The sequence below is a fragment of the Myxocyprinus asiaticus genome, chromosome 26 (assembly GCF_019703515.2).
Source record: "Myxocyprinus asiaticus isolate MX2 ecotype Aquarium Trade chromosome 26, UBuf_Myxa_2, whole genome shotgun sequence".
NCBI classification, from domain to species: Eukaryota; Metazoa; Chordata; class Actinopteri; order Cypriniformes; family Catostomidae; genus Myxocyprinus; species Myxocyprinus asiaticus.
In genome coordinates, this window is record NC_059369.1 from 5,443,335 (window position 1) to 5,464,756 (window position 21,422).

A 21,422-nucleotide genomic window follows, 5' to 3' on the forward strand; every position below is an offset into this window, starting at 1 on the left:
AGCATCCTGTTGCCAAGGCAACAGTCTGTGATTCCAGGTGTGGAGCTAGACTCGTGGACCAGTCTCCAGCTCGCGTTCTGTCATTATGCCAGTGTCTAGCGATGTTCAGACTGGGATGTGTTCTCCCTGCGAGAACATTTCACAGGCTTTTGGGACTCATGATCGCGGCATCCACTGTCATTCCCCTGGGCTTGTTGCATGCAAGATCTTTTTCAGTTCTGGATGAACTCCACAAAGGGACTTCAACCACTGAGGCATGCGCTTCCTTCCTTCAGAGTGATGCGTGAGTGCTACCAGGCTCTGTTGCCAGGGGAACGGACCCGCTATCTATATCGGGCATTCTGTTGGGACAGGTGTGTCGCCGCTAGGTGATAATGTCAGACACCTCCGCCGTGGGTTGGGGCGCTGTATACGCCAGCGGCTGGATTGACACACACACTGTATGGAGATGTTCACGGTGCTGCTCGTGCCATGCTGAGACTGGCACATCGCATCCTTCTGTGGGCACAGAACATGGTACTGTCTGCGAGCCATACATGTTCTGGTCCGGTTGAATTTAGGGGCGTATCTCCTGTCCAGACTGAGTCTGATACCCGGAGGATGAACATCACACCCGCAGATTGTAAAACAAATCTGAGGAGGGTCGGCAGAGCGTAAGTGGACCTGTTTGCTTCGAGTGAGATGTCGCGCTGTCCCCTCTGGTTTTCTCTCTCACCCACTGCTGAGCATCGATCCGCATTTATGGAAATTATGGGTGTGGCCCCTCAACAGAGCTCTCTTTTGAATGATGGTTTATCCCCTGCTGTGGTTGATACCATTCTGAATGCTAGAGCTCCATCAACAAGGAGGCTATATACATTTAAGTGGCTTTTTTATTTTTTCGCTTCTTGGTGTACACTGCAAAGTGAAAATCCAGTCGTTTTAGCAGCTGAATATGTGCTTATCAATGGAGTCTCTGTTGGTAGACATTGTCTTGTCTCTCGTTTTATGCACAAGGTACGCAGGCTTAGACCTTTTCTTCCTGTCTGCTCCCTTTAGGGGATTTATCTTTTGTTTTAGGGGCACTCTCAGGTGCCTTGTTAGAGCCCTTGACAACAGTTATTGGCCAGGTTTTGACTCTTAAAACGGCCCTGCTAGTGGCATTGGCATCGTTTAAGAGAGTCAGTGTTTTGCATGCCCTGTCCATCAATCCCTTGTGTATGGATTTTGCACCAAGGTATTCAAAGGTTGTGTTAAGACTTAATTTAGGCTATTTTCCTAAGGTTATTTCTACATCATTTTGCTTGCAGACCATTAATTTACAGTCCTTCTCTCCTCCCCCATTTGAGTCGGAGGAGCATGGAAGGTTACATATGCTTTCCCCAGTTAGGACTCTGTGAGTTTATGTTGAACGTGCTAGCCAATAACATAAGTCAGAGCAGTTGTTTGTGTGCTTTGGTGGGCTCAACATAGTGTTTCGGTGTCCAAGCAAAGACGGTCACATTGGCTTATTGATGCAATTTCGAGTGCTTATGAAGCGCACCTTACCTTTGCCTTCAGGAATTCGAGCCCATTCTACGAGGAGCATGGCATCCTCATGGACTTTGGTTAGAGGTGAGTCCTTGGAGGACATTTGTATGGCGGCAAGGTGGTCCTCGCCACATACATTTGTTAGAATTTATAATCTGGATGAGGATTTGACTCCTGCTTCCCAGGTTCTCTCTGTTCAAACAGGAGTAAATCCATAATTTATTTTATTTAGAAGCTTTAGCTTGCTTGTGCGCTGCTGTATGCTTGCCACACAGGCTTAGACAGTCAGGGAACCAAGATTACATACGTAACAGATGTTTTTTGTACACAATACAGTATATAGCATGCAGCTATATATTTGAAGTCAAAAGTTTACATACACTTAGGCTGAAGTCATTAAAACTCATTTTTTAACCACTCCACAGATTTAATATTAGCAAACTATAGTTTGGCAAGTCGTTTAGGGCATCTACTTTGTGCATGACAGGAGTCATTTTTCCAACAATTGTATACAGACAGATTGTTTCACTTTTAGTTGACTATATCACAATTCCAGTTGGTCAGAAATTCACATACACTAAGTTAACTGTGCCTTTAAGCAGCTTGGAAAATTCCGGAAAATTATATCAAGCTTTAGACAATTAGCCAATTAGCTTTTGATAGGAGGTTTACTGAATTTGAGGTGTACCTGTGGATGTATTTTGAGGCCTACATTCAAACTCAGTGCCTCTTTGCTTGACATCATCGAAAAATCAAAAGAAATCCGCCAAGACCTGAGAAAAAAAAATGGTTTGGATCATCCTTGGGAGCAATTTCCAAATGCCTTATGGTACCACATTCATCTGTACAAACAATAGTACACAAGTATAAACATCATGGGACCACACAGCCATCATACCACTCAGTAAGGTAAGTTTGGTGCTAAAAGTGCAAATCAATCCCAGAACAACAGCAAAGGACCTTGTGAAGATGCTGGAGGAAACAGGTAGACAAGTATCTACACTACCGTTCAAAAGTTTGGGGTCACTTGCCTGAAATGTTTCTCATGATCTTAAAAACCTTTTGATCTGAAGGCATATGCTTAAAAGTTTTAAATTAGTTTTGTAGACAAAAATTTAATTGTGCCAACATATTAGTATATTTAATTACAAAACTAACATTTTATAAAAAATAAAAAAAAATTTTTTTTTTTTAAATGGATGACTTGGACCGAATAATTAAGATAAGCAGCCACTAAGTGCCCGGCATATAGATGGGAACTCCTTCAGTACTGTTTAAAAAGTATCCCAGGGTGATACTTCAAGAAATTGGTTGAGAAAATGCCAAGAGTACATTTCTGCAAAATCTAGGCAAGGAGAGGCCACTTTGAAAATGTGAAAATATAACATAGTTTTGGATATATTTTAGTCACAACATAATTCCCATATTTCCATTTCTATTATTCCATAGTTGTGATGACTTTACTATTATTCTTCACAAGGTAAACAAGTATCTATATCCACAGTAAAACGAGTCCTATATTGACATAACCTGAAAGGCTGCTCAGCAAGGAAGAAGCCACTGCTCCATAACTGCCATAATAAAGGCAGACTACAGTTTGCAAGTGCACATGGGGACAGAAATCTTACTTTTTGGAGAAATGTCCTCTGGTCTAATGAAACAAAAATTGAACTGTTTGGCCATAATGACCATCGTTATGTTTGGAGAAAAAGGGTGAGGCTTGCAAGCCGAAGAACACCATCCCAACCATGAAGCATGGGGGTGGCAGCATCATGTTGTGGGGGTGCTTTGCTGCAGGAGGGACTGGTGCACTTCACAAAATAGATGGCATCATGAGGAAGGAATGTTATGTGGATATATTGAAGTAACATCTCAAGACTTCAGCCTGGAAGTTAAAGCTCGGACGCAAATGGGTCTTCCATATGGACAATGACCCCAAGCATACCTCTGAAGTTGTGGCAATATGGCTTAAGGACCCACTGGGAATGTGATGAAAGAAATAAAAGCTGGAAGAAATAATTCTCTACTATTATTCTGGCATTTCACATTCTTAAAATAAAGTAGTGATCCTAACTGGTCTAAGACTGGGAATGTTTTCTATGATTAAATGTCTGGAATTATGAAAAACTGAGTTTAAATGTATTTGGCTAAGGTGTATGTAAACTTCTGACTTCAACTCTGTGTGTAGTGTGTGTGTGTGTGTGTGTGTGTGTGTGTGTGTGTGTGTGTGTGTGTGTATATATATTGTAATAAAATACAGGAAGTAAAATTTGGCTTAATCTGATTAATTGATTAATCAAAGAAAAATAGATTATCAAAATAATAATTAGTTACAGCCAAATTTTCCTTACCTCTAATGCAAAGTTTGTTTCTTGTATTAATCATAAGCATCTCTAAATTTTTCTATATAGCTCTTGTCATTTTTCTTCCCAAGTAAATAAATATTTTAAAGGATGTTTTGATTTTTCGATTGGGAAAACAAGAAAAAAAATATTGATTAAAGCCCTATTTGGACTGGATTAGTTTCCTAAATAACGTTTGAGTTTCAATTATCATCACCTAACATCTGTAATTTCATGTACTGATTTGGATGGGATTAAGATCTCCATGTTTATTATAGAGGTGAGAGTGTCTGTTTTCTGGATGTGGGCATACAGAAGTTTAAACACATAAAATTAGTTTTGATAAAATTAACGTATCTTTTGAACTTTATCTGTTTAAATGTAAAATTACATATTTAAAAAAATTAATTTGTAATTAAATTTATTGATTTATTTTTCATTTATTAATTATACATTATAAATCTTATTTTAAAAAGACTATTAAAATAAACTTCACATGAGTTTATAGAAGTGGCTGCTTATAATCAGGGTTGGGAGGGTTACTTTTGAAATGTATTCTACTACAGATTACAGAATACATGCTGTAAAATGTCATTTGTAATGTATTCCATTAGATTACTCAAGGTCAGTAATGTATTCTAAATACTTTGGATTACTTCTTCAGCACTGGTAGATTTTTTCACTTGTTTTGACTATAAAAACTCTGCCAGTACAGTAAGACAAAATACACGTTAAAAATACATTCTCTGAAAAACCTAAATATCTTATGCAGTGTTGTTTCTAAAACAAGATCAATCAAATTGATCTTGTTTTAAGGATTTTTAGATATTTTTACAGGAAAACAATACAAAAATTATTATCAAGAATACGATTTTTGCCCTAAGGTCTTACTAGAAAAAAGAAATTATGATCCAACGTGAATTTTCTTGATTAAAAAAAAATATATAGGTTCGTGCCTGGTAACGTGCATGTAAAATGGCTAGAATAGCATTTTAGCTTAGCGTAAAGCTGACAATTTACACAAAGTTTATTTCTATTTCTTCTGCTCCAAACTGTACTTCAAACTTACTTCTCTGTCTGCTCGTATGAATGTAACACATCATAAGAAAGTGTTTCACCGCTGTTCAAATGCACTTTGGATCACATCATTTATATGTATAAATGTTTTTCATCTGAAAGGACTAAATATTAAATGAAACAAATGACAATAAAATGCAAAGTAATCTCTTCAGTAATCAAAATACTTTTTGAATGTAACTGTATTCTAATTACCAATGATTTAAATTGTAACTGTAGTGGAATACAGTTACTTATATTTTGTATTTTAAATACGTAATCCTGTTACATGTATTCCGTTACTTCCCAACCCTGCTTATAATAAACCCACTGAAATAAACAAGACTTATCTGTGAATTAAATAATTATAATGTTTCATAATTGATCTGAAAAACTATGGTGAGTATCTTACTTGATGCTGATTTTACAGTGGCCAATCTGAGTAGTTTTTGTGATTTGGCTCTCCTTGTTGATATTTATTTTCTTATTTTGTCGTCGGATGGCAAAAAATCTACACCCATATTGAAAGGCCCGCAGCAGGCAGAAGATTGGCACGCATAAGTACTATTTTAATGGTATTTCAAGTAGTTTAAAATACGAGGAGAACCGTTGTGAAAATTTTATATCAGGAATCAAAGACATTCGCATTCGGACAGCATTAGATTTCTGACCCTTGAGTTAGCCGAAAAACAGTAGGTAATTTGCTCTGAAATATTTACAGAGGCTGTTTGAGGAAAAACAGATGGGATTAAAATCACAAAGTATGTCTGCGAAACACAAAATTCCCTGACCTCCTCAGGGAAATCTAGTCCTGTCCGAATAGGGCTTAAGAAAATAAAAACTAATCTGTAAAAATGCGAAACCTTCAAATATTGCTGTTGCATTCTCTGCGAACAGTTGTGCAGACAACGCAGAAGAAAAATAAATGGACAGTTTGTGTAGAATTTGTAATGAGAATTTCTGTCCACCAAAGTAAAAAAAAAGCCTAAGTATCATATACTTCATATACTGCAGAAAGTGCAGTTCGGCTTGTGGATATCTAGTTTACTTGCAACTGTGTGCCTCAAAACTAAACTCTCGAGTATCTTAAGATTTTGAACACTTCAACACTAGTCACTGAATTTGCCAAAGTTTGTGCAGTTATGGAAGTAAAAATTAACCAATCACAAGCTAGCTTCCTGGTGGACTAGTTAAAACATTTATGCCCTCACTCCCGGAAGTTTTTCACAAGTGCTTGTGTGCATATACGCAGTTTTGGGCAAGCTACTCAACAAAATTAGTTAGCTAAGCTACCAACTACTCAACGAAAAAATGTTTTAAGCTAAGCTAAAAGCTACACCTCAGAGAAAATAGCAAGTTACACTACAAGCTACATGCCAAAAGTAGCTTGCTACATTTAAGCTGCTTCTTTTTCTTTTTTTCTTTTTTTTTCTTCAACCAGATGCACAGAGTATACTGTCATAGACAAAGCATCTAAAATACTAATCACATGATGTTTATGTAAGCCATGGTACAGTATAGTGCAATACAGTATGCAATATGAAATGTATGTGCATGTAAAAATACACCTTAGCCAAATACATTTAAACTCAGTTTCTGACATTTAATCATAGGGAATGTTTCCTATCTTAGGTCAGTTAGGATCACTACTTTATTTTAAGAATGTGAAATGTTAGAATAATAGTAGAGAGAATGAATTATTTAAACTTTTATTTCTTTCATCATATTCCCAGTGGGTCAGAAGTTTACATACACTTTGTTAGTATTTGGTAGCATTGCCTTTAAATTGTTTAACTTGGGTCAAAATGTTTGGGTAGACACAAGCTTCTCACAATAAGTTGTTGGAAATTTGGCCCAATCCTCCAGACAGAACTGGTGTAACTGAGTCAGGTTTGTAGGCCTCCTTGCTCACACACGCTTTTTCAGTTCTGCCCACAAACTTTCTATCGGATTGAGTCAGGGCTTTGTGATGGCCACTCTAATACCTTGACTTTGTTGTCCTTAAGCCAATTTGCCACAACTTTGGAGGTATGCTTGGGGTCATTGTCCATTTGGAAGACCCATTTGCAACCAAGCTTTAACTTCCTGGCTGATGTCTTGAGATGTTGCTTCAATATATCCACATAATTTTCCTTCCTCATGATGCCATCTATTTTGTGTAGTGTACCAGTACCTCCTGCAGCAAAGCACACCCACAACATGATGCTGCACCCCATGCTACATGATTGGGATGGTGTTCTTCGGCTTGCAAGCCTCACCCTTTTTCCTCCAAATATAACGATGTTCATTATGGCCAAAAGGTTCCATTTTTGTTTCATCAGACCAGAGGAAATTTCTCCAAATGTAAGATCTTTGTCCCCATGTGCACTTGCAAACTGTAGTCTGCCTTTATTATGGCAGTTATGGAGCAGTGGCTTCTTCCTTGCTGAGCAACCTTTCAGGTTATGTCAATATAGGACTCGTTTTACTGTGGATATAGATACTTGTTTACCTGTTTCCTCCAGCATCTTCACAAGGTCCTTTGCTGTTGTTCTGGGATTGATTTGCACTTTTCGCACCAAACTACGTTCATCTCTAGGAGACAGAACGCGTCTCCTTCCTCAGTGGTATGATGGCTGCGTGGTCCCATGGTGTTTATACTTGTGTACTGTTGTTTGTACAGATGAATGTGGTACCTTCAGGCATTTGGAAATTGCTCCCAAGATGAACCAGACTTGTGGAGGTCCACAATTTGTTTTTTCTGAGGTCTTGGCTGATTTCTTTTTATTTTCCCATGATGCCAAGCAAAGAGGCACTGAGTTTGAAGGTAGGCCCTAAAATACATCCAAAGGTACACATGCAATTCAGTACACCTCCTGTCAGAAGCTAATTGGCTCATTGTCTAGGCTTGACATAAATTTCTGGAATTTTCCAAGCTGCTTAAAGGCACAGTTAGCATAGTGTATGTAAACTTTTGACCCACTTGAATTGTGATATATTCAATTAAAAATGAAACAACCACACCGTCTTTTTCCAGAGCAGCCTGTATTTCTCCTGAGGTTACCTGTGAGTTTTTCTTTGTATCCCGAACAATTCTTATGGCAGTTTTGGCTGATATCTTTCTTGGTCTACCTGACCTTGGCTTGGTATCAAGAGATCTCTGAATTTTCCACTTCTTAATAAGTGATTGAACAGTACTGACTGGCATTTTTAAAGCTTTGGATATCTTTTTATATCCTTTTCCATCTTTATAAAGTTCCATTACCTTGTTACACAGGTCTTTTGACAGTTCTTTTCTGCTCCCCATGGCTCAGTATCTAGCCTGCTCAGTGCATCCACATGAGAGCAAACAAACTCATTGACTATTTATACACAGACACTAATTGCAATTTAAAAAGCCACAGGTGTGGGAAATTAACCTTTAATTGCCATTTAAACCTGTGTGTGTCACCTTGTGTGTCTGTAACCAGGCCAAACATTCAAGGGTATGTAAACTTTTGATCAGGGCCATTTGGGTGATTTCTGTTATCATTATGATTTAAAAAGGAGCCAAACAATTATGTGATAATAAATGTCTTCATATGATCACTATCCTTAAATAAAATACAGTTTTTTTTGCATGATCAGTCATATTTTCAAAATCATTGTCAAAAGTTCACAATTTCTACCAGGGTATGCAAACTTTTGAGCACAACTGTACCATTGTCTTAATATGGTGATGGTACATATCCAAAATACTTGGTAATGCCATGGTACTTTTTTGATGTGTTTTTGTATAGGCTACTAAATGTTTTGTTACTTTTTTGGTGGTAAAATATCATCCTGCAGAAGTCGTTCACAAGCTGCACACGTGTTGAACTTAGTAAAGACCTCCTTCATCAATGCAAACGATAGAACGCATTTGCAGGTTTCATTTCCATTAATTGTAGATCCACTGCAACCAGCGTTATCATTATTTTCTATATTTTAAAATATTCCATGAGCATATTGGCAAGTGAGAGTGCGCACCAAATGATTCAGCAGAGCTTTCTGAATCATTCAGATTGAATCGCGAACCGATTCAGACCAATTTGCTATCACATGTGGCCAATTAATTGTAAAGAACCGACTCAGATGACCGATTTATTTGTGTCTGATATCTTTAGTACATCCAGTACCTTTCTACTCAGAAATGTACTGTAGTTAAGCTAATAGCTTCGCTATATGTAGAGAAGCTACTGCCCATCACTGCATATACGTAGACATCAAACAGTCAGTGAATGGATTGCAGGCATGCCGTCTGATGCTGAGACTACAGAGGGGAAAGCTGCTGCCATTAAATAAGTGTAATATTTATCATTTTTGTTTTAATCAGACAAATGACTTTTGCTACACGGTAGATGACCTCCCCACCCCCAACACTCCTCAAAATAACCCTGTATGCAGTTACTTTGGGCATGTGATCCCCCTCGTAGACAGAACAGATACATGGCTGGAGATCATTATTGGATCCGCTTACGTGTTAATGAGGGAGAGACGATAAATGAGACCTGCAGTGGAGGATCATCACCCAGCTTTATGCATAAAATGCAATTAATCAGATTTTTTCATACTTTTGCTCTGCTCTTAAACATTTCATTAGCTAGAAATGCTCTTTGTGAGTGAAACCACTAAGATCATTTTTTAATTCTTAAAAACACTTAAAGGTGTGAGGAACCCTGTAGGAGTCTCTTTGCAGTATTCTTCACTTTAGGGTATTACCTAGGTAAGCAGCTCTGTAAGTTTGGGAACAGAGCTCATATTTTGCTAATTTTGTGTGTTTGTACTTGAGTAACCTGAGTGGCAGTACTCTGTCAGATGGACTTACTCAAATGAACACTGACTGAAGCTTCATCACACTCACACACAAACAATGAGTCACCGTGGTGATTTGTTGCTAAGCAGTCACTGGGCTTCCTGCGTCACCATGGCTACACTTAAGGTAGGGCTCACTTACCTGGTAACTTGTGTAACCAGGTCTGGTGTTGGACTAGTCCTACATTAAACCACAATACATCTTTTTCCAAGGCATACTATTTTTCTGGATATATAGCTATATGTTTATAAGGGCCTTACTATTTGATATACAATGCACTATGATGTTGTGTGATACTTTAACTTGGTTGTTAAAAATCTGGTAACCAAGGTAGTAATTTGCATTGGATGTGTATACTTTACTCTTTATGTAGGGCACACATCCAAAACAAGCTGTGAAGTGTTTTCCCGACTTACTTTAACACTGCTTTATACATCAGTGCATCAAGTCAATTTCACATAGGCCCTATTAGCAGCAAATTTTGGCAAAGTGAATAAAAGATAAATGTCTGCGATTTGGTTGCAATGCTCAGCCACTGCACAAAACAACTTGTAAAAACAGGTTTTAATGCAATGAGAACAGACCTGAGTGGAATGCTCTAATTGACACTTTTCATTGATGGTTAATATGTCACGGTCCTGTCACCTTGTCAGGTTGGGTTTTTGTCTGACGGGACCATGACATCATCACCCCATGTTCTGTCACCCCATGTTACCGCCATGTGCTCTTTGGTCAGTCTTGTTTCATGTCCGGAGCATGGTGTCTGGATCCTGACTTCCTGTATGGTTCGGTGTCGGTCTGTGTCGGGATCCGGACACTCATGCACCATGCTCTGTTTGTTTTGTTCAAATCGTGTTTATGTTTTCCCTCATGTTTTTCAGGTGCCTCTGGCACACGGAATCAGCGTTTCCATGGGAACCCTGATTGTTTCCATAGAAACGCTGATCATGCCAGCTTTCTGCTGGCGAGCGGCACCTGTCCCTTGTTTGTTCCTGCCTATTTTAATCCCCTCGTGTGTCATGTTCTTGGCTGTAATGTTGAATGTAGTATGTCTTAGTTTGTTGCTTGTAGATGTTAGTTGAGTTAAGTTACTTACTAATCTCACTGTCTCTGCCTAGTTGGTCCTGTTCTCGTGTATCTGTTTGGTTGCCCGTCACTGCCCACATGTCAAGTGTGTGGTTGCCTTCCAGCTTGCTGTATGCTTGTTCTCTGTGCTCACAAATCTTCAGCGGAGGATTCCTCGTCTCTGCCTGCATGTCGGGAAAGTGATTGTCTTCCAGTTTGCTGTGTCAGCTGTGCTCAGCGGAGGTTTCCTCGCGGCTCTACTCCTCGCTGTCATGGCGCATGCAATCGCCTGCGGGAGCGCTCATCGGAGGATTCCTCATCGTGTTTGCTAAAATTATAATTTATTATAAATCCTTTGAACTGTTACTCTGCTCTTGGGTCTCTGTCTCGCTCTCGCACTGTGACAGAACAATCCAGCCAAGTATAGACCCAGCGGAGGAATCTAATAAAAACAAAAATGAGTGATTTGTAAATTATATTCACCCTTTGAAATTGAAAGCTCTACAACTACACATTATATGATGTTTTACCTTGTGAATTTCATTGTTCGTTTGAAAATGAACAGTAATTTCATATCAGATGATTGCAACACGTTCCAAAAAAGTTGGGACAGTCGAGTGTTTACCACTGTGAAACATCAACATTTCTTCTAATAACACTTATTAAGCATTTAGGCACTGAGGACAAGTTTGTTTAGTTTAAAAGTGGAATTTTCCCCTATTCATCCATTATAAAGGTCTTTAGCTGCACAATTGTACGGGGTCTTTGTTGCCATATGATGTGCTTCATAATGCACCACACATTCTCAATTGGAGATGGTCAGGTCTGCAGGTAGGCCAATCTAGCACCCGCACTCTCTGTTCACACAGCCATGCACTTGAAATCCGGGCAGTATGTGGTTTGAAGTTGTTCTTCTGGAAAATGCAGGGAGGTCCCTGGAAAAGACAGTGCTGGATGGCAGTATATGTTTCTCCAAAATTTGTACATATCTGTCTGCATTCATGGTGTTCTCACAGATGTGCAAGTTACCTATGCCATGGGCACTGACACACTCCTGGCACATACAGACACTGGCTTTTGGACCTGATGCTAATAACAGTTTGGATGGTCCTTTTCCTCTGTGGCCCGAATAACACGACAGCTGTGTTTTATTAAATGTGGACTCATCGGACCAAAAAACACAGTTCCACGGTTCTACTTTACATCTCAGATGAGACCGAGCCCAGAGAAGTCAGCAGCGCTTCTGGACAGTGTTGATGTAGGGCTTCTCCTTCACATAGTAAAGTCTTAACATGCATCTGTGGATGCAGTGGTGAGTGGTGTTGACTAACAAAGGTTTGCTTAAGTAATCCCAGTCCCATGTTCATGATATCCATTACAGATGAATGACGTTTTTTAAGACAGTGACGTCTGAGGGATCAGAGATCATGTGCATTCAGAAGTTGTTTTCGTCTTGCCCTTTATGCACTGAGATTTGACCAGATTCCTTGAATTGTTTAACTATATTATGCAATGTAGAGGGTGAAATGCCCAAAATCCTTCCAATTTATCTTTGGGGAACATTGTTCTCAAAGTGCTGGATTATTTGCTGAAGCATCTGTTGGCAAATTGACAAGTCTCTAATGATCCTTGCTCTTGAAGGACTGGGCTGTTTTTGGAGGCTTCTTATATACTATGATACAATTTCCTCACCTGTTTAACATCTCCTGTTTCACATTGCCTTGTTATTTCAACTCGTCAAATTGTTAATAGTCTTAAATTGCCCCGTCTGATTTGAAAGTACTGTACATTTTCAAAAAAACAATGAAATTCATAGGTATAACATCATATAATGTGTAGTTGTGGTGCTTTCAATATAGCAAATGGGTGAATATAATTTACAAATCACTCATTTTTGTTTTTATTAGCATTTTTCATACTGTCCCAACGTTTTCGGAATTGGGGTTGTACTCTTCGCTCCACCCTCTCTCAGCAGGGAGCCTTGCTGAGACATCAGCAGACATCCGCAACTAACCGGGCTCCGGAGATGATGGTGTCGCAGCTCGCTAAGCTCATTGCTGTTGTTCAACAACTCCGCCCACCTCCCGATGCTGGTCCCACTCTGGAAGTGCCCTCGCCAGCTCTGGTGGTTCCCCACATCCCTGGGCGTTCAGAGACGCGTATCCCTCCTCCAACCCCTTATTCAGGTGAGACAGGATCTGTAGTGCATTCCTTTCACAATGTTCCCTGTTCTTCACGTTACAGCCCTCTGCTTTCCCGTCGGACACAGTGAAGGTGGCATACGTCATCATGCACCTCACCGGAAGGGCCGCTGATTGGGGAACTGCCATGTGGGACAATGGAAGTCCCTGTCGTGCTTCGTTCCTAGCATTCGCCACGGAGCTCTGCCGAGTATTCGATCCGGCCCTGTTGCTGTGTGGATCAGCCAATCCCACTGTTCCTGTATTGTGAACTCTGGAGCCGAAGGGAACTTGGACATCGACATTGCTTCCAAGTGGCAAGTTCCTATGGTCTAGTTGGACAAACCTATCACCACCCGGAGGAGCAGCCGGGCGCCTGCTCTCCTGCTGCTGCGAGCATCCATAGCCACGGAGGCCGTTTCCCTGCCGCTGCCAGCGTCCATGGCCACGAACGTTAATGAATGAATAGAATACAACAGGCATATTTTTTTTATCTCAGACTAAAAGTTTATTTGTGCACAGCATAGTTACAGATGTTTTAAACAGATGTGGCTTACTTGTCGTGTTTCTTTCATGAAACATAAAAAGAATGAGAAACTGATACACACGGTTACTTAAAGCAAATTCTCCCGTTTAAAACGAGGACAAAGACACTGTGATACAATGTGTAGATTCTGAGGTACTGTAATCATGCTTGACCTGTGAGTTTGACAACTTATGTGTTTTTTTTTTTTTCTCAGCAATGCGATTTTGACCAGGTGTGACTTTATTTCTGGAAAATACGGTAACTTTACATTGCCAAAACACAATATTATATGATATGATATGATATATCCAATATACCGCCTAGCCATACTTCAAATTGAAAGCGTTAGCCAGGTGACTGATAATTATGTATTTATTTATTTTTATGTATTTATTTTTTGGTCCCCAGCTAAGAACATACTGTAGGACAGACATTCTTTTTTGTATGGTTAGTAAAGTGTGCAAATGCGGTATTGTCGCATTTTCCCTTGAAAAAAGAATTTAATTGTGAAACAAAAAATAAACAATTTTTTTGCAATCTAAAAGTGTTTGCCATAAATATTATAAGTGTTGCCACCATTCAACCATTTTATAGACTCATTATAGACCTAAATAAAATGCATGTGAATTATTAACTGCACAGCTCCAAAGGCAATTTCCCAAAATATTACATTCTCTGATATTTTATTGTCAAATAAGTTAGAGTATTTGAACAAAGTATTTGTTGTGTTTGAGGTTTAGCACTGCTCTTGATGTTTTTAGTGAGATCTTAATCTTAATCTGAGTGTTTGTAATGGTGACCCTGTATATCTTGTTTGTTTTTGGTCTGCAGGGCTCCAGAGATCATTCTTGGTCTGCCGTTTTGTGAAGCCATAGACATGTGGTCTCTGGGATGTGTGATTGCTGAGTTGTTTCTGGGCTGGCCTCTCTACCCGGGAGCCATCGAGTATGACCAGGTACAGTTCCTCTGAATGGCTTTCTCCTCCTGCACTCTCGCTGTCATAGTGATGAATCTCTCAAAACCTGTCAAGAACATGTGCAGGTCTTATTTCACTCCAAAAATCAAGAGAAAGAAAGAAATGATATTTTGCTTAAATACAACACTGTTTGTTGCATTCTGCCTAGTATAATGTCTTATCTTTCCATTTGATTTTGGAGTGAAATGTGACCTGGATATATACAGTATTTGTGAGATTCACCCATATCTCTTTCTCTCTCTCTCTCTTCCTCTGTGTGCTTAAAATCTTGTTTTATAGTCTCTTTGATAAACACACACAAACACCCGCTGCATATCTCTCTTGATGATGGCGAGTTCTCCCATATTTCTCCTGCTCTTGACGTAATCTGTTTAGCACAGGGTCATGGTATGTGCTCTCAGGCCCAAACAATCTCCACAAGAATTTACACGGCTGTTGCCTACAGGCTGTGTTAGTGCACAAATGTCAGTTAGTGGGTGTTTGCTGTGTGTCTGTCTATGCGTGCATGCTTTATAATCCAAGTGCTTTCTCCGCTCCTAGTTTTCGAATCGTTTCCTCCTGTTGTGGGGCCCTTGCAGACCCTGAAGATGAATCTGAGAGGAGGGGGCAGCAGAGAATGTGTGTGCTCAGATTAGCTCACTGTTTCTGGGGAGGGTTTGGAGAGCAGAGTTCCAGCAGCCCTCGACCTGACAGGGTGTGTCGCGGCAGTAGCAGGGGGTTTGATGGGTTTCCTTCCACCCCAATGGTCTGCTGGGCCATTAACACAGTTGGGATGGGGGTTTATGGATCTCGGATGCCAGCGGGTTCCATGCGCTCTCTCCACTGCCAGTCTTGAAACTGTTTGCCCCCTACCGGCCCAATTTATAACCCCCCATTATATATTGGGTGGTACACAACCCCTTTAGCATATGATACATTTTTTGCTATGACTGGCATCATGTTTCATCATCCCATATGTTTTCAAAATCCTTTCAAAGTCAAGTAGTTTTTATTTGTTTAAAAAAAACACTCTCGTTCTTTTACCATTGTGATTATGATGGATCGTTGACTATTGCTTTGATTTGTGATGTGTTTCAAGCTTTCTGCATCAATAGCCAATATTTTCGAAGGGATCATTTTGACAAACAATGCGATTTGAATTGTAGTATGATAAACATCATCTAACATTACTGCGCTGCTCAGTGTGTACCACACTCAGCCGCTAGAGGGTGCCGCTCGCTCACGCAGTGCTGACTGAAGTGATCAATGTAGACTACATTTTATAATGCTGCCTTTTGCAGTTTAGTAATCTTGCAAGGCCATATGGCGATTTCAGTCTTATTTCAATTCATCATGCAGCCTTGATAGATATCATAACGATGTTTTAAAGGTTAAAAGTCTGCAGGTTTCAAAGCATTTTAGATGGTTTTCCTGCATGATGTAAGTGCTGCTTTCACACTGTGAGTTGTCATGTCCATAACATTTTATCCCCATAACATGTCCAAAACATTTGTCCCCCCATTTATATGAAAATGACAATTAATAAAAACGTATTCGTTTATTTACAAAAAAAATTGTATTACATATTTAACCCTTTTGTGGCTATAATTATTTCTTGAATGTTCATTTCAACTCGTTTTCATAGTGTCTGGTCTCGCAAAAACTCGGTTCCAATTTTGTCATGTCTGTAACGCAAGTTAATTTCCTGATCTAAACTGGAAAAAAAAAATTCCAGATTGAAAATGTTCTGATATCTGGAATCTATCTGCAGGTGTCTGTGATTATACATGCAAATGGTCCGTTATACTGGCAATTAGTACTTTATTTGTTGAAGTTAAATTTCACGTTTTTAAAATTTCATGCTGTAATTTTAACTTGTTGCCATTTTAAAAACACAATGTTCGTGGTGGGGCGCTCAAAAAGCAATGACGTCTGTACATGTGGTTGGATGCAGGGGCGGTGCTTTAAAGAGGATGAACTTGAGTATGTAACTTTTCAGAGATGGTCATCGTGCAGATTGTATGTCAGGTAATACTGTGTCCTAACCAGACGCAATGTGATTCTAGCAACAAGCAATCTATCTCTCAACTAGGGCTCGGTATTGATAGAGATTTCCTGATTCAATTCTGATTCACAAGCTCTCGATTTGATTCAATTCCAATTTCTAATCGATTCGATTATTTTGGGTGTATTTCAGTTATGATGTTCATTTTGATTACATATGAAAGGCATTTTTTTGTCTGCCAATGGTGTTAATTATACAGACAACATTATAGCTTGGTACATTAACAAAATAACAGAAAGGGTATTAATAGAGACCTTATTCAATGACAAATGGATTGTGTAGATCTCATCTTTGGACACGCATTATACGGAAATTTTACGTCAAACCAAACTTGTACTCTCAACACGCAGTGAAAGGATCTCGGTGCTGAACATCTTCGCCACTATACTACTCGATCACTGCTGAGGGAAATCTGAACATTTACCAGCCAGTGGCTCATCACAGACAATTTTAGTCGCATAGCATGAAATTTGGTCGCATGTAATTTAATGTTTGTTTGTGTGTTATTGACACACATATGCATCCATTCACTCATTGAAGCAAGCTAAAGTCTATCTATCATGTTATGGTGAATCTGTAAACTCAGATGAGGTCTGAGGGTCTGATATTGCCACAATAACCCCTGATATATTAGTGAAGGGTGTCGCCTATCTGGTCAAGGTGTGATTCCAGTCCAGGGCCTAAAAATGGCCTGTGGCACCCCTTCCCGTGCACACTCCTAATTCACGCGCTTCCTTGATTGTGGTGTTTAATCCCACACAGCAAAAGATATTCATAGCAGTGATGAACGCCCCTTATGGCACCAATAGCAGGGGCTCATCTCACAGGCATGTGGCACCCTCCATCAATTTGGCCATCAACATGGCAAGTGACTATTAGATCAGACCACTGATCAGAGGCAGTGTTCTTATCATTTATGGAAACAAAAATGAAATGAAAACATTTTTATTAACTGAAAAATAAAATGCATAATTAGATGCATAATATATAATGAAAATGCATAACTTTAAAATAAAATAAAAATTACCACAGATTATTTTGGGTTTTTCATGCACAGTATTTCTAACATGTTTTTATCTTTTACTACTTGCATTCATTGAAATTGAAAATGCTACAAGATAGTGCTTAACAGAGAATTTTGGGTAGCCATAAGATACTGAAACTAAAATAAAAACTAAATAAACTGAAACATTTGAAGTAAACTGAAGTTAGAAAACACTGAAAAACTCAACTAAAACAAATACTCGAGATTGAAAATTGATGAAAACTGAACCAAACTGAAAGGATATTGAAGAAAAAAAAATCTATAAAAACTAAATAAAAAAAATAAAAACTATAATAACCCTGAGGGATGAAACCCGGGTGTATGTTTGGACATGCAGGCATACTGGTACAGTACTGAATTTGCAGACACCCGTGTGCACATAAAGCTGTTAACCTTAGAGGCTAAAAACTTCCAAAATTAACACCCACCAAGCACCAAATGCAAGTAACAATTAGCAAGTAAATAAGTGAGTAAATGAATCCAGTTATGTCAATGTAATCAGTTACATATTTTTATTTTTTATTTAATAAACTCCAATTATAAGTTAGTAGAACTTTCAGATTTTGCACTACACATGCTTGATAATTGTTCTTAACTTGAAATATTGAGTAAGCGATCTCATACATTTTGATGGCACTTAACTTAATGTAACTCTTTTGATGAACTTAAAATGACCATGCAAACTCAATTTAAATACTCAATACTTAAAATTGAGGGAACCTAATTGAATTAAGGAAATCCAACTCAATTAGACATGCAAAATGAACTTAAATGAATCAATTTCTGTTATAAACTAGCTAGTACAGTGAATACCAGCATGCTGAATGCATGCTTATGGGAAACACTATGCTTTGACTCTTAATGAGTAAACCAGTGTAACATTTGTGGCACAGTATTAACTACCACAAACATTTATTTTGTCTTGTCCCTCCTTTACGTACAAAAAATAAAAAATAAAAAGTCTGAGTGAGGCACTTACAATGGAAGTGAATGGGGCCAATGCGTAAACATTTAAAATACTCACTGTTCCAAAACGATAGCCACAACACATGAACAATATGCCTGTAAACTTGATTTTAGTGTGATAAAATCACACTAACTTTTTCTGTATAAAGTTAAAGCCAATTTTACTACATTGTTGCCATGACAATGTAATGTCAACAAACCCTAAAATGATTGTAAAAATCACGATTTCAACAACTTTACAGCTCAAATAATACATGAGTTTTAACAGAAGAATTAATGTGTGCTTTTATAAAATTATAAGCTTCACATTTCTGCCTTTAAACCATCAAAAAATTGGCTCCATTCACTTCCATTGTAAGTGTTTCACTGTCACCTCCATTTGTGCCTTTTTGAAAGAAAAGGAGGGACGAGTCAAAACTTTTTTTATTTTTTTCATTTTTTGTGGTAAACATTATGCCACAAATGCTGTTGATTGACATTGAACCTGGAACATTCCTTTAAAGTACCTGTCCTCAATCTAAGCTCAGGCTCCACTGTTCACCATAACAGTAACACCCAAAACTCAAACATAACAAACTCTTCTAAATAACACAACAAAACATTAAACACTAACAAGCCTCCCCCCTTGCATTCATCCTGCACAAACACACATTATACAACACTTAATTTTAACATTTACTTTCCCTGTTGAGTGGCATGCAAAGCATGCTGGGAATCAGAAATCCCCTGCCCAGTTTCAGTTAACCAAACAAAAAAATTAATGTTGTCCCAACACAAATAGATTAAGTAAAGCTTTATAAAAAAACAAAAACATTTGTTGTTGCCAGGGACTAAAAATGGTTCAAGGAAAGAAAATGGAAACCGAAAATGAACTATTTTTTTTAGCAGAACGTAACCGAAAACCAGAACAAATAGACTTTCAATTGTTCCGGAGTGAGAACGTTATTTTTAAATGCTGGTAACCTGTTATAACCAGTTAATTTTGTTCCGCTATTTTTTTTTTTCATGAAACCGAAGGCCAAAGGGTTTATCACAGTAATTTTTTGGAATTACTTCACTTGATGTTGCCCGAAAAAATTAAACATGTGCTTTGATCCTGAAGGAAACTGCTGCATCACACATTTCTTTGCCTTATTGGCCATTGTGGATATCGTATTCTGTGAATGAAGACCTTTTTAACAACTATGAATAATTATTACTACTTATACTGTACATGCATGGCTAATCCAGATACAAGGAAAAATTATTAGAGGTAAAAAGTACTTTTCTCAGTTATTTCCAAGTCTTCACTGAATTATTGTTAGATACGATGCATTAATACAGATTTGATGCTGCCGGGTTTTGACTCAGAAGCAGATCTGTAATTAAAATTATATTTAACTGTATGTATGTTGATAAATCTGCCACACAGGAAAATTTTTTTTTGCTAATTTTTGCTTATTTTGGTGTGACAAGTGACTTATTTTGGGCTTGTGTTTCTAGACCAGGTTGCTTATTTCTCTTGCAAGATCTGGCAACACTGTACTTGGTATTTAACCCGCCCCTTAGTGCAGAGTACTGTCATTTTAAAAAGAACGTTATTAACCGTTATTTTATTTTGTTCTAACTGGTAACCTTTTTAAAGGAGGCTGCTTAACTTCTGAACTGGAACGATAAAATAGCGTTTTTGCTCCGAACAAACCAAAATGAAAAACATTTTGTTTTTTGTCCCTGGTAGTTGCACTAACTCTGTTCATTGCAACTTACAGAACAGCATGACAAAAATGCCCAATAGTCTCTGCATTGTTGCTCCTATTGCACCATTGGTATCGTAGATTTAGAGGCTACCAGGCCTGGGCGATATGTAAAAAATATTTTATCGATAATCGCAATATTGCGATATCCGTTTATATCGTCAACCCCCCTGCCGAGGGTCGGTGAATATTTTTGCTTTAAAAATTACATTCATTTATTGAAACACGAAAAACTTAAAAGACATTTCTAAATTCAAATTGCACTTGAAAGGAATAGTTCCCCCAAAAATGAAAATGTTCTCATTATTCACTTACCCTGATGCCATCTGTAACAGTTCAAGGATGGGCAAGGAGGTGGCGGGAACTGGCTGAACAATAAACATAAACTTTAATGATATAAATGAAATTAAAACAACATAAAACACAAGGACAGACTCACATGCAGTGTGGCCGCGTGCGTCTCTCTCTCTCTCCCGAACTGGCGCCTCCGGCTCCCCTTTATCTCGCTCTCCCACTGATCAGCTGATTCAGCGCTGGCTGTGCACCATCACGGCCATACATGGCTGGCCGGAAGCAATGATTTAAAGTAAAAAAAACTTTTTAATTATCAGTTTGTTTTTTACACCAACTTATCGATTTGCTGAACCTGCAGAGCTGCATTCACAATGCATGTTAACCGCGAATTGGTCCGTGGAAATAAAGCAAACTAAACTCACAGCATCTCCTGAGATGATCGGAGATCATTTGCAGCAGTCTCATAGATGACATTATTCTTGCAAACAGTTTTCAGATGAATGAAACAGAAAAAAAGAGTGTAAACTCTTTACATGCACTTGTTCCACTGCATGCCTCTGAACAAACAGCGAATCAGATACGGGCAGTGACGGCTTTTCTTTTGTCTGTTCTTAAAAATACAATAAAGTGTGTTTCTTCAAGCGCGTCTTTGTGTCTAACAGCATTTCTTGTCATGTGTCAGTCCGAGACGTCTTACAGGTCACCTGCCTGTTGCGGGTTGATGAGCAAAATTACCCGCGCATGAAATACCTGCACATACATTGCATTTGGCGGTGGTAGGTGCTAATTTAACACCCTGGGCCACTGTTAAATATATTTGCCGACTTCCCAGATCCATGGATTTGCCATTTTCCGATATTGTCGATCATCGTC

At 38.6% G+C, this 21,422-nt stretch overlaps 1 protein-coding gene across 11 annotated transcripts in view; it reads left to right on the forward strand.

The window, feature by feature from the left end:
* The window catches only part of LOC127417332 (homeodomain-interacting protein kinase 3-like), a 150,613-nt gene that overhangs the window by 77,327 nt on the left and 51,864 nt on the right, over positions 1-21,422 (forward strand). For all 11 annotated transcript variants that reach the window (XM_051657291.1, XM_051657292.1, XM_051657286.1 and 8 more), the window contains exon 3: positions 14,323-14,446. In XM_051657291.1, the coding sequence (XP_051513251.1) occupies positions 14,323-14,446 (124 nt within the window). The remainder of the gene's footprint in view (positions 1-14,322; positions 14,447-21,422) is intronic.